General features: G+C 43.6%; 2 protein-coding genes across 2 annotated transcripts; both read left to right on the top strand.

The window, feature by feature from the left end:
• The first annotated feature begins 5,307 nt into the window (after nucleotides 1-5,307).
• Nucleotides 5,308-8,872, top strand: LOC311009183 (5,6-dihydroxyindole-2-carboxylic acid oxidase-like). Its single transcript, XM_084003198.1, has 7 exons — nucleotides 5,308-5,838; nucleotides 6,542-6,864; nucleotides 7,370-7,574; nucleotides 7,676-7,843; nucleotides 7,927-8,106; nucleotides 8,200-8,346; nucleotides 8,432-8,872. The coding sequence occupies exons 1-7, from the start codon at nucleotides 5,484-5,486 to the stop codon at nucleotides 8,614-8,616; spliced, it is 1,563 nt and encodes a 520-aa protein (XP_083859324.1). The 5' UTR covers nucleotides 5,308-5,483; the 3' UTR covers nucleotides 8,617-8,872.
• Nucleotides 8,873-9,603: 731 nt separating this feature from the next.
• On the top strand, nucleotides 9,604-13,833 carry lurap1l (leucine rich adaptor protein 1 like). Its single transcript, XM_084003232.1, has 2 exons — nucleotides 9,604-9,964; nucleotides 12,347-13,833. Exons 1-2 carry the CDS (start codon nucleotides 9,758-9,760, stop codon nucleotides 12,731-12,733), a joined length of 594 nt encoding a protein of 197 aa, XP_083859358.1. The 5' UTR covers nucleotides 9,604-9,757; the 3' UTR covers nucleotides 12,734-13,833.

Genomic DNA, 13,833 nt, shown 5'->3' on the forward strand with positions numbered 1-13,833 from the left:
CTTCATTTGAGGGGCTAACTCCTGCTATTCATCAGCGTGTCAGTCTACTTAGAGTTGGCATTACATTCTGAGAAGTTCACTGGCGGAACAAATGAAGTCCTCTCTGACTCACACACAAAATGCTTATTCTGTATTTCTGTAAAACTGATGGGAAGCAAAGCCTAAAAATCCAGCGCTAGCTTGTGGTGGAAGCACTTCCTTTACCTCTGCCTGCCTCTTCCTTCCTTCCTTCCTTCCTTCAACCAAAAACTGCTCATTTTCATCGAAAAATATGAAAGCTATAAAATTGTAATTATGTTTTTTCCTTGCATTGTATTGCCTGTAAACTTTGGCTTGGGACAGATTAGTTAAGAAGGTCTGAGTAAGTTTTTACAAGTTGTTAAAGTAAAGGTTATTTATAGCTTTAATATTGTGTATTTTGTTTCTATAATGTGGATCCCCACCCAGAACTGCTTTAAACACAGTTTGGATGCTTGTCAAAGTCTTTACATAACATGTCACTGCCCTCTGCTGGTATTTAGACTGTATTACACCCACAGTGTAGCAACGCAAGTAAGTAAAGTTGGTTTCTAAAAAAGAAAAAAAAAAGCCTTTTACTCATTGTTTTTCTACCTGTTGAGAATGTGTATAACTAGTTATATTCTCCACATCTAACAGGACTGCCTCCCTGCTCCTGAGGACAACTCATTTTGGAATACAAGATTGTGACCGTTAATATGCTTATCACAATGCTAGAAATAATTGTTTTATTGTTGAAAAGTCTCTGTTGTCTTTCCCCAGCACATAGGCTTACACTGTTTTGCAATAGAAATACATTCCCTTATCCCCCCGGCTTATTTTTACTCCTGCAGCAGTCTTTCTTTCTTTTTTTTTTCCCCATTCAAGGAATCAAATTGATTTCTCCTCAGCACAAATATCGGTCCACCACTAATGCATGTAAGAAATGTTTTCACTGTGGGTTAACAGAGCTGTCGAGCATTGTGTGTCACCATGTCGGCATTATAGTCTTGGTATTTGGTATTTGGCCCAAGGTTTTCATTTTAGAGTACACACACACACACACACACACACACACACACACACACACACACACACGCTCCTCCACCACTACATACAGCCCCAGAGCATTAGTCACAAGCCTGCTTCATTCTGCCAGCAGACGTCCCGCAGGATGGACCTCCATTCACTCCCGGCTCAATTAGGAAGTGAACTTTCTGCAAAAGTCATACAGTATTTGCAGCATGATAACGTTTCCATAAGCCATTCTTCATGAAGTAATTATATTTTACAGTATTAGATATAGTATAAGATCAGTATTGGATAAAAAAAAAATCATCCGTGGTAGATATTAATTGAATACATTTTTTTTTTTTTTTTTTTTTTTTTTACATGCCTAGTTGGCTAATTTGTTGCAGTAAAAATGGAACAATGACAGGAAGCAGACCTAGCAATCTAACCCACAACTATAGCTGATGGAGAAAAACATTACCTCTGTTAATATTTATCTATCTTGGTTTGTGTTTATTAAAAAAAAAAAAAATGTGACAGTCGTAATCAACTGCTGCTGGCTGAGGACTCTTATTCCTCAAACTGGAACCGCGTTTTCACACTCCTTCCTTAACATTGTGAAAAATATCTTCCCTATATATCAATATTTTAATCATTTCTTGATATTATTCGTCATTTATGGAGAAGGAATGAACATGTGGGGGGAATGCAGGGGATGAGGTGAAATGAATGATTGGAAGACGGCCTGTGGTGAGAAAGTAAAAGAGAATGAAAAGCAGTTTCAGGCTTTGCCTTCGAGGGGAGGGAGGGGGAGGGGGGAGACGGAGGCTGACAGTCATATGAACCGCTCGTATAGCTACCTCCTAATGACTCCCACTGTGCCATTTTTACCAAAGGCAAGGATAACCATTAAGTCCGAGTCACATCTTCTCACATGATCTCCCACCCTGCAGGTTTATTCACACACGTGCACTGACGTGAGCACACACAGAGCGGCGGCGGGCTGAGCGGAGCTGGAATGGAGGTCGGATGAGGGGGGGTGGTCACGGGTGGAGAGGGGGGGCGGGATGTGTGGGCAGACTAATCCACTACTTTTCTAAACAATAAGCAAAATAAGCAAAAAAAACAAGTTGCATCTTTGTAGTCCAGTTTGTTGTGTTTCCGCTTCTATTTCAACCATTACATTACCACGTACCGTGACCCCTGACCTGTTTAATTACTGTTGTGTTTTCTCTTTTTAACTAATCTAACACGCCCGCTTTTAAAGATAATTGAAAATTAACTTTTACAGCCTGAATTAATTGCTACAATCTCATGTGGAAACAAAGGAAATGAGTTTGGATACAGCTGCGGATCGTGTGGGTGCGGTAGGTTTGCACCGGCTCGTACACACTCGTTTGACACGTCGATGGCTGAAAGTGAAGTGTGCAGAAGTTTCCTCGGAGATGACAAACAGACTTAATCGCTAAATGATGTGACTGTAAAAAAAAAAAAACCTGCAGTGCATCTTAGGTCAAAAGCACTTTGAATTATTAAATACGCATAAGTCTGCGATGATGATGATAAATCATAGAACATTAATTTAGGGCCTTTTTAAAAGAAAAGTCTCCAGATGAATCATCTTGAAATAGTTCTAACATCCTTGAGACACAGGAGTGGGGGTCTCCTGTACTTCTCTAGGGGAACATGGGAACGGCACATACATAAGGAATGTGACTGTATTTCTTTTTCATGAGAATGAGCTTAGCGCTAGCTTTGTGTAATCCTCAGCGTCACGCCCCAATTATGAAGCAATACATGCAGGCTGGAATAATGATAGCCAACGTGAAACACATGTGACTGGGTTCAGACGCTTTGCCTTTTCGGTGTGTAAGATCACGTTGGAGGAAGACCCCCCCCACTTATGGGCTTATATGGATGTCAAGTTATTAATACTTACAGCATCGGGGTTCATCGCATCTTTCCGAAACAAAAAGTTGCTGTGAATATTCTTTTTATCGTTTGATGGAAGGAGAACTTTTACTGAACAAAGTAGAAAATCAGGGGAAAAAATGAGGTTTTGCTTCATACATTTCTATTCGCTTCTGCATCGTGTGTTCATGAAATATAGGATACTTTTACATTTATTTAAACTTAGACACTTTGTAAGGGGTAACAAGCCAAAACAAGGATGATCTTATTGTGTTCTTTAATGTAAAATGGATATACTCAAAGTACTACCTTGTATGAGTAAACGCACCAAATGCACCATAGCTGCTTATCTGCTGCTTCACTGATGTTCCTGCTGTTTGAAGTGAAAGCTTTGACCGTTTTGTTGTTGTTGTTGTTGTTGTCCTCTCCGTAACCATGTGATGAGAGAAATTGTGAGGGTTTACTAATTAGCGGGTGTTGATCCCCTTGAGGAGATCTGATAATATTAGAACAATTAATGCAACCAAACAACTGTTGTTCACACTAGCCAGTGTCCTCTCCGCGCCCCCGTCTAAAGCTTGCAGTGAATTATGGGAAGAGCGTACGGCTTTGGAGGTTTTAGGAAAGATCCTTCCTCGCTGATCTTGCCCTAGATTCTAATTCCTCCGGGTTAGCTGTAGGTTTTGTCAACAATAACCGCCAATCATTTTCCCTCCTCATCCAAAAAGAAAAAGAAAAATGGCCCGAGGTTGTTTGACGCAGACGACCGAAAATAAATTAGCGTTGGCCACCGGTATCATCAGCTCATTTAAACTAATCAAACGTTGTTTTTTTTCTTTGTTTCCAGCGAGGCTCCTTCACCTGCCGAACACTGAGGCAAATCAACAAACTGTTCACCCGCTGGAGGGCTGATCGGGGGGAGAATTCAAATGATTGTGAAGGTAAGCAAGGAAAACGAGCAACGTGCCGGAAAGCAGAGAGAGGTAAGACACGCAACACTTTTTTTTTTATTCACCTGAAATGATCACTCGTGTCACCGTCATGGCCAAACGCTTCCAGAATGTCCTCCAGAACCCCGATGACATCATCACTGCGTCGCGTTGGAGGCCAAAACTCTACATAACATCATTTCAAATTGCATGAGTGGCGTTTTGAAAGATATGGGCGTTTACCAGGCATGACAGGTGTAATGCTGCGTTCAGGTCACGTGGGAGTTATCGCCATCGGCGGTTTCCATCTTGGTAACACCGTCCGAGTCGTAGTTATGAGTGAGAAACGCTGACGTGTTCCACTTAGAACGTGAACTGAAAGTCCCTGGATAGCAAACGAGGATGCCTCCTGTCAGTCAGATGAAATGCACCCTGGGTATTTTTTTCTGCAGCATACAGTGCAACGCTTTTGATTTGCATCATGGGAAGTGTACGTCACAATCTGTCGGCCTCCGTTGCATCAATAGTTATCTTCTTTTTCCACTTGTTTTAAAGTTTAATGATGAATCTGTCAAGTACCAATTTTAAGTTTTAAACATGTCTGCTTTTATAAATCTTACAAATAGTCCCTCCACAAATACTGTTATAAAAGGGTTTTTTTTTTTTTAATACGACGAGGTGGATTCATGCAACCTCGGCACAGTAATCGCAAAAAGAATCATACATTCCTAGAAGTGGCCTTTTGTAGAAGAAATGGCCTCATGCCTGCGTGTCTCACATGCTCTTGACAACACGGATGCCTTGGGGTGGGGGTGGGGGTGAGGGGGGTGAGGGTGAAGGAGTTGGTGCAGAGAAAGAGAGAGGCCTTCTTGAGAAGTCAAATGACCAGAAATATAATCACTCCAACAAACACACGAACCTCTGAGTCTGAGGCTTATCAAGATTTAGATCTAGCATTTTATACAACAATGGGTCGGTATTCAAAATACCATAATTTTTTATTGCTTATGATTCACAAAGGTGACAGTCTACAAGTGAAATGGTCCATGATTTAAAGAAAAAAAGTAGTTTATTCCTTTACGTGCTCGCAGCACATTTGAATTCCAGAAAACATCTACATTTTATTAAAGGCTACAACTTCACAACAAATTCATTTTCATATAGTGCTCATGAAGGCATGAAACGTTAGTCCACGTCCACATATTAATCTTTCAGGGCTTCCTATTCATCATAATTTGTGTTTTTAACCTGATTTTGTGATACATTTCGTAATGTTTTAGAAGTCCTGTGAGTTTTTTTTTTTAGACTAATTATACTCGAGGAATCACACACACTACCTTCCCTGCCTCCATCCCCAGCAGGAGATATGATGTTTGTCTGATGGCATCACATGGGGAGCAAAATCCGGTCATGCGCTAATCTGGTATTTAAGGCCCACAGTTGAGCGGTTCGGGGGGGAAGCAGAAGCAGCGGCCTGGTACATGGAAGAGGATGATTACAGGTCTACACACAGACAGTTGAACTGACGCTCATTCAGTTATCTTTACAAAAAGGTTTAGTTGAAGTGTCTGTTTGGGAGTAAACCATCAGTCGACAAAACTGACTCCAAATCAGCCGCGCGTAAATATTTGGATAATGTGGCAGCGCTGTTGCTTGGTGCTCCTGGGCGCGGTGGTCGTGAGCGCCCAGTTCCCCCGAGAGTGCGTGACCCCCGAGGGACTCCGGAGCGGGCAGTGTTGCCCGTCGCCCTCCGGACTCGACAACGACCCGTGCGGCTCCAGCACCGGGCGCGGGGAGTGCGTGTCGGTCGCGGTGGACGCGCGTCCTCACGGGCCTCAGTACCCGCACGACGGACGCGACGACCGGGAGCGGTGGCCCGTCCGCTACTTCAACCGGACCTGTCAGTGCAACGGGAACTTCAGCGGCTATAACTGCGGCCGCTGCAGACACGGATGGACGGGGCCCAGCTGCGACGAGCGCGTCTCTGTTGGTAAGTGTGCGCGTGTTCACATCAAATGTGTCGTTTTAGGGATTCAGCGCCGTTGCTAAGCAACACTACAGCACTTATTTAGGACATTAAACAGAGCAAAATATTTTTTGTTGTCAAAAAACTATTTTATTGGGAATAACTGATTATTTGACCAAATATGGTAACAATGATGAAATGTATTATAAAAGTAGCAGGGGCGTGTCTAGAATTTTTTATTCGGGGGGCCAGGAAGGGGTAAGGACTGTAAAAGGGTGGCACCCTGAAATTATTATTATTTTTTGTTTAAATTCCCTACAGTCATAGATTGTAATGAACAGTAAGAACTATGTATTTAAAAGTGTAGCATGTAAGAACTATGTAGTGGACACTGGACACAAATAGACAGGTCTTCTTGCAATTTTGTGGTGTCATAGTCCAAGGAAGTGCAAGTTTCGAAACTTTAATCAAACAAACTGATGGACAGATCTGGTGGGGTTGGCCAGGGAGGGTGGCTAATCAGATTCCAGGGGTAGCCGGTGCCACCCCGGTGGCCACGCCCCTGAGTTAGAAAGAGGCATTTTATTACAAACAATAATTAATCCAACTGCCTTTGAAAGTGCATGTAAAGCCCATTTTTCTGTACTCGGTCAGTCAAAAACTGATCCCCAGTGAACGCATGACTGCCCGACTTAATCCACTTCCCCTCTCTCCTCTAATCCGCCAGTAAGAAGAAACGTGATGCAGCTCAGCGCGGCCGAGAAGCGTGCGTTCGTGGACGCGCTGGACCGGGCAAAGCGCACGGTGCACCCCGACCTGGTGATCGCCACGCGGCGCTACGCCGAGATCTTCGGGCCCGACGGGACCAGCGTGCAGTTCGAGAACGTCACCATCTACAACTACTTCGTGTGGACCCACTACTTCTCCGTCAGCAAGACGTTCCTGGGCGCCGGCCAGTCCAGCTTCGGGGGAGTGGACTTCTCGCACGAGGGGCCCGGTTTTGTCACCTGGCACCGGTTCCACCTGTTGCAGCTGGAGAGAGACATGCAGGTGAGGTGGCATGTCAACATATCACATATCTAAATTACTGATATATGACCATGTAATACGATAGGGTTAGGAAATGCAAGGGTGAACATCGCACAATTTTCCAAAAAGGTTTCAAAATCACTTCCAAACCCATCACGACTTTATATTTGTTTGTTGCCCCCTGGTTGTATGTGCATTCTCTTTCTTCTCTCTAGACATATTATATATTTCCCCATTAGTCTCTAAATTGTTGACACAAAAGGCTTTTAAAGAACCAATTTTCTGATTTATTGGAGCATGGTAAACCGATATTGCCATCAACTGTCTTTAAAGCAAATCGCAGTGTGTGTGACAATGATAACCGCGTTGGCTCCGTTTGCCAAATGAGACTTAAAATCGACTTTGACACGCTACCTAAGGGGACGGGGATTGTAACGTAATAAAGTCATCAGCAGCATAATAAAAAACCAAGCCTCGAGCAGACGCCGTGCCTTGATCTCCACATCCTTTCATTGATTTCAACCAGGACATGCTGCAGGACCCCTCCTTCGCCCTGCCCTACTGGAACTTCGCCATCGGTGGGAGCACATGTGACATCTGCACAGACGACCTGATGGGAGCCAGGAGCAGCTTCGACATCAATTCCATCAGCACTAACTCCATCTTCGCCCAGTGGAGGGTCATATGTGAGAGCGTAGAAGACTATGACACACTGGGAACCATCTGCAACAGTAAGAGTGTTTTTTTTCTCTTCTCCCTGGCATATAATCTTGTGAGCCTCTTCACTTTTTGTAGTGCTGGTTTATCTTATCTCGTTGCCGCCTCCTTCCAGACACCGAGACTTCCCCCATCAGAAGGAACCCCGCAGGAAATGTGAACAGGCCGATGGTCCAGCGTCTCCCCGAGCCCCAGGATGTGGCAGACTGTCTGCAGGTGAACGCTTTCGACACGCCGCCCTATTACTCCACCTCCTCCGAGAGCTTCAGAAACACGATTGAAGGTGAAAGAGTACAAAATAGATTTCCGTAACACGCCGTCGCTACATAGACATACAGCGTTTTGAGCTTTTTCATGTTTCGGCAGGCTACAGCGCCCCCAAGGGGAACTACGACCCCGTGGTGAGGAGCCTCCACAACCTGGCCCATCTGTTCCTGAACGGGACCGGAGGACAGACTCACCTCTCCCCCAATGACCCCATCTTCGTCCTGCTCCACACCTACACCGACGCTATATTTGATGAATGGTTGAGGAGACACAGTCCAGGTTTTTCTATTTTTTTTTTATTTGACTTTGCATCTCACTGCTTTATAGTTAGCATGGTGAGCTTTTAGTCTAACTGTGTGTATTTCTTGACAGATTCAAGTCTGTATCCTGAAGAAAATGCCCCCATCGGTCACAACAGGGGCTACAACATGGTGCCTTTCTGGCCTCCAGTGACTAACGTTGAGATGTTCATGACCGCCCCTGAGAATCTCGGTTATTCTTACGATGCTGAATGGCCAGGTATTTATTTTTTCTGCTTTGAATCCTTCCTTTTGAATAAACCCAGACAATAAAGGTAATGATCATCCCATTCTCTCCCCTCCAGCTCAAGCTTTCACTCTGGCTGAAATGATCACCGTGGGGATCGTCTCTGCCCTCGTGCTCGTGGCGGTCGTTTTCGCGGCCACCACGTGTGCCGTGCGTGCCAAGTCGAACAAGGAGGGCCACCAGCCTCTGCTCGGAGACCAGTACCAGCGCTACGACGATGTGAAAAGCCAATCTGTAGTCTAAGATCGGTATTCAAACTCCAGCCTCTCATCTCTCTACTTTCACAGTGACACAGAAATACAGATTGGCAAGGATCTGTTCTCTTCGGAGAGCATGAATGCTACAACGTTATAGGAAATAATCTTTTGGCTGCATTCATGTCCCGACAACAAAGCTGGTTTAGTTAAGTTTTCTTTACAAAAAAGTATGTGATGCTTAAGATTAAGATGGAGTACTTTTGAAGTGCGTGGTTTTGCAAAGGTCTCATCCTTGACATCTTCAGGTTTTGAAAACATAAGAAAATGTGTTTGCAATTGTAAAATACACTGTTTGTGTAATGGCGCCTTAACGCCCACAAGGGGGTGCAATAGTTCAATTTCTGGATCTCTACATGTTCGTGTTAAGGGAGAGGGAGAGGATAAATATATCCAAATGACCTGCTGATATGTAAATAACGACCGAACAGATTAAAAGTGGAATCATGTGACTTAACTGAAATGTGTGCTCGCATAATGTGGAGGGTATCTTTTTTTTTTAATTGTTTTTACTCCACCATAATGTTTTACAGTATGGGCTACTTTTGCCAGAATGTTGCTGGATATGAATGCATGCCATTTTTTTAAATGATTAAATTGAATGCTAACAGTAATTTGCAATCTATTACCATTTATTTAACTCATTGTTAGGGGTATGTCAGTATCTTTTCATTTTACCTGCATTCATGTTGCATTTGAAAGTCTTTGCAGACACATAAATGGAGAATTAGCTGATAAAGCTCGTGCCTTGTGGTCGGACACCCACCTCCCCAATGTGAGACAAATAAAAAGGTATTTCCCTATGACAGCAATCCGTTTTTTTCACTACACCTGTGCGGTGTCCGGTTTCAGATGACGCTCCCGTGGGGGCGGGTCTACGGAGAGCACGTTGTCGTTAAACTGTCTCACTACTGGTCAGCCGCTTCGAGGGGAGGTCTGTTGTGAGGTGGAGTCAGCGTGAAGTGTTTTTGGCTCAACACTTCGCTCCACGAGCCGGTCGAATAAAGTTGTGGGGGAGCAGCCGCTTGTTGCAACTTCGAATCAACTCCTCTTTGGATGTAGCTCGCGCGCGCGTCTCCCCTAGCAACCACACAGTCAGTGAGAACCCGTAGCCTTTCTGACTGTCTGCGATGGACGAGGAGAGCAACGTGTTGCCTGATTTGAAGGATATAGAGACAAAAATGGGTCTGAAGGTTCCGGAGAGCCTCGTCCGTTCTCTCGCCGGAGGAAAGCATCAAGAGTCGGCGACACCGCATTTAATGAGCCGCAAACTGTGCGCCGACAATGAGGACTTGAAAAGACTGGAGAGCAAAATGCTATTCCTAAAACAAGAAATGGTAAGAGCCTTTTTTTCTACCTGTATCCTGTTTAAGAAACTTTTCAGGACTTGTTGCAGTAGCCTTATGTTTAAGTAAATTGCCATAAATGCTACGCACCATATAGCATATGCGATAAAACTACGATTTAGAGCCGCTACAGTGTAGGCTAGCTTGTATGTTTACAGTTTACATACGTGTAATTACTGGCTAGCTCACTAATACTTGACAGTGTTATGTCCAAGCAGTGTATTTTTCTGCTAATATCTGCTAAAAATAAATAAATGCCACTGTATACACAAGCTAGCTTACTTTGTTGCGTTTAATGCCAGGTAAAGTTAAGTAAAACACAGCACTGTATCACATTTATTGCAACCAAGACTGGGCTCACAAGAACGCTCTCTTCCAGATGCAAAACAGGCCCATAAACCAACATGCGGTTGGTACATGCAAAGTTCTACTGTTGGCTGTATTACCTCATTGTCTTATAAAAGCACAGTGAAGCCGGTCAGAGCGAGAGAGCCATTCACACCTGCACACTAACGTCCTCAGAGACCTTTGTTGATTAACCCCACTCACCTCAGGGAGTACATCCCTCCCCCTCCCTCTCCTAAAAGGCTCTACCTGTGAAATACCATTTTTAATGATTTCATAGTTACACCTGGCATTATTTTTCAAATGCCATGCTTGTTAGACAGAAGCTTTGTCGATCCAGAGTGACAGCAAAACCCCCTTTTCAGTAAGATCACTGAAGGTATTAGGATTTCTGAGCAGATGGCCCAGTTGACCGGGTTTTGCAGACTTGCAGTAGAGCTGTGTCATGGCCGGCAGACTGACCAATCAGCCTGAAAGTAGCTGTTGATAGGCTTACGTGACAGAGATCTAGAAGAGGCACATTTTGTATTTCCAAATATAATAGCCCTTCCAGAATCAATGTTATTGCCCAGGGATTGGTACACATAATAACAGGCATTTGACTTTATTTATTATATTGTTGCTCTTCTTGCACCTTGATTTAATTCATGTTTTAACCTGACAGCCATGCCATTCATTAATCATGCAAACATGAGGGGGGGGGGGGGGGGGGGGTAAAGCAACAATTGTGGCCTCTTATTGTCGGACAGTTCCTTTTGTGTGGCACTACCTTCACAGCTTAATCACTAATCCAATCACACTGCTCTGTTTTGGTGTGCAGAAGTCTGCTAGACACACATTTTTCTTTTTTTTACAATATTTGAGGGGCATGACCAAGAGACAAATTAACTGAAATGTGCAGCACCAATATGACTCCATCTGCTCGTCTTCTGTGTGCACGTAAAGCAAAACAAATACACCAGCAGCAATACGAGCTTGATGAAGGCTGGTTGTAAAACCCACTCAAAAGAGAGGCTCTTGTATCAGGCCCATCTGTCTGGAGTAATGTAGCAGCCCTGTTAGCCTGCATCTGCTTTAATGCATGTTGAATGCAGCTGTTGCAGCTGTTTGCTTACCATTTTTCCCTTCTGAGTGAGTGTTAACCATCCAGTCGACACAGGGAATCCCTTTCATTGACCCCATAGGCTGCCCACTTCCCCACCCCCAGTCAATGGCATGGTTTGTGATGGCAGGAAGCGTAATCAATGGCCATACTGTGTAAAGAAGTCATATCAATCCTGGATGCAATCTATTTCCTGGCTGTGCTGTTACATGATAATAAAAGTCCCTTTTCAGTGCCACATTGTTAGGTCTCTTTGTTCACAACAAAGCCTGACAGTCTAAACAAAGCATACCACGTTCTGCCCATGGGAGGATATAAGAATGCTAACAGTTCATAAGAAAAAAACCTCACCCCCTCGGTTGATTTAGTAGCTCATCTGGAGCTTTACTTCCTATCACATGATCGTCATCGGTGGTTAGTGACTGTCTTGTTGTTGCAGAATTGTAGATTTTCAAATATTCATTCTTTTCGGGGCACTTCCAGCTCCATGTGAAATGATGGAAAGCTCCAGAATACCTACTAAATGGACCACGTGCTGCTTCCAAGGTTTACAATGAGCTTTGAACCTAAATGCTAACATTAGTTAGCAATGATTACGGTGCTGGTTTTGTATTATATCAACTTCCATTACTAAGGAGGGCATACTGTCATGCAGTAGCCATGTTCAAGGTTAATTTAAGACTACAGCCAGCAATTGGGTAGTTTCTCTTAGTTTAACAATTTACTGGAATGGCATAGTGAAGGTACTACTCCATGCCAAGAAATAGTGCAGTGCGTGTTCACACAAGTTCCTGAGTTTTAGAGGTGATCCTTTGGACAGAGCGAGGCTAGTTGTTTACGATCTTTATGCTAAGCTAAGCTCAGTATCAACCATACTTACTCAATACTACCGTGACCTAACTGGGCTGTTTTTCTCCAACACATAGGCACATCTAAGAGCCATCGACGTGAAACTGATGCTGCAGCTAATGTCAATCAACGAGGGCATCGAGTCCGTCCGCTGGATGATAGAAGACAAAGGCGTGGCCAGCCAAGAGGGCAGTCTGACGGGCAGCTTGTACAGCCTGTCCGACAGCCAGGACGGTACCTCGCTCGGAGGCAGCTTCAACAGCTTGAATGACGGCAACAGCGATGGGCTAGACAGCCTGTCCGTGGGTAGTTACTTGGACACTCTGGCGGAGGACCTCCCAGACGACCCCTCACCTACAGATCTGGACTCTTTTGTGGATAAAACGGTTATTGATGGGGATGCTTTCAGCAAATCGCCACTGAAACTCAGGGTGGAATCCGATGAATACTACTGCTTTGGATAATGATAAGCTAAACACAGTGGTTACAGAGACTACTGACACTCTGCGAAGAAATATTTTAAAGTGTGCTTTTCACTTTGACAAATTAACACAGCTGTCAGAATATTTTTTCCCCACATGCTTCCTATTTTTCTCATAATAGCGACAGTCAATGTGTTTGCAAGACTTGTTACTTTTCACCTTGATACCTACTTCCTTATGTTGGGATTGAACACACCTCACAAGCCATTGCCACTTGATGTCACACCAAAGTGAAATCATCTTAACACATTTGTTTGTCTTAATGTTTTATCACGCAGGTCACTTATATGCAAAGGGTGCTATTTTGTGATTGCAAGATTGTATTTCTTGTGGAGGTATCCGGTTAGCAGTTTATTCTCACATTAAGAGTACTTCTTTGCCTAAAATTACAGAAGATGGGGTGAATACAAGCAACATTAGCAGAACAGCACATTTCCACGTTCATCTGTGGAAAATCCAACCTCAACTCTGTGTAAGGCCAATCACAATCAGCTGATCTAAGTGAAGGAGTAGATTAGGATTTAGCAGCCATTTAGAAAATTGGACATTTCATGCTGATTGATTCAGCTAGATAAACTATTTAAAGTGCTAAATTTAAGTGTTAAAGCAAGTGCAATTTGCTTCCATGCCAAATTCTGAGCAGCGCCTACTATAAATGTTCAGTTTTTAATTATTTCTGCTGGAATGTTTATGACTGATGGAAGTTCCTTAGCTGGATCACTCCCTGCAATAGTAGAATTTCCATGTACACTCGAGAGATTAGCACCACATTCAAAGTATCGATGATGACTGAAAACCAAAGCGATTTGATTGTCTTGTAGATAATTTAGGCCCGAGGCGAAACCCTGTTAACACGCGATGGGAGACTTGTTGACAGGACATAATGGGAAACACATGTTTGCTCTGTGGGCACATTTTAATTCTCTGTTGTTTGTTGTTTTAGCTTTAAACTTGACGTTAAATTGTTTTGCATTTGTATTTTACGCTGCCTGCGTTTTTGAAAGAAAACTGTTTTTATTGATTGCTGTTGATTTTTGTTTTGGAAATGAAATAATATATTGTGATTTTTCTTTTCTCCTGCT

The sequence above is a fragment of the Eutrigla gurnardus genome (genome assembly GCF_963514095.1).
Source record: "Eutrigla gurnardus genome assembly, chromosome: 23".
Taxonomy (NCBI): domain Eukaryota; kingdom Metazoa; phylum Chordata; class Actinopteri; order Perciformes; family Triglidae; genus Eutrigla; species Eutrigla gurnardus.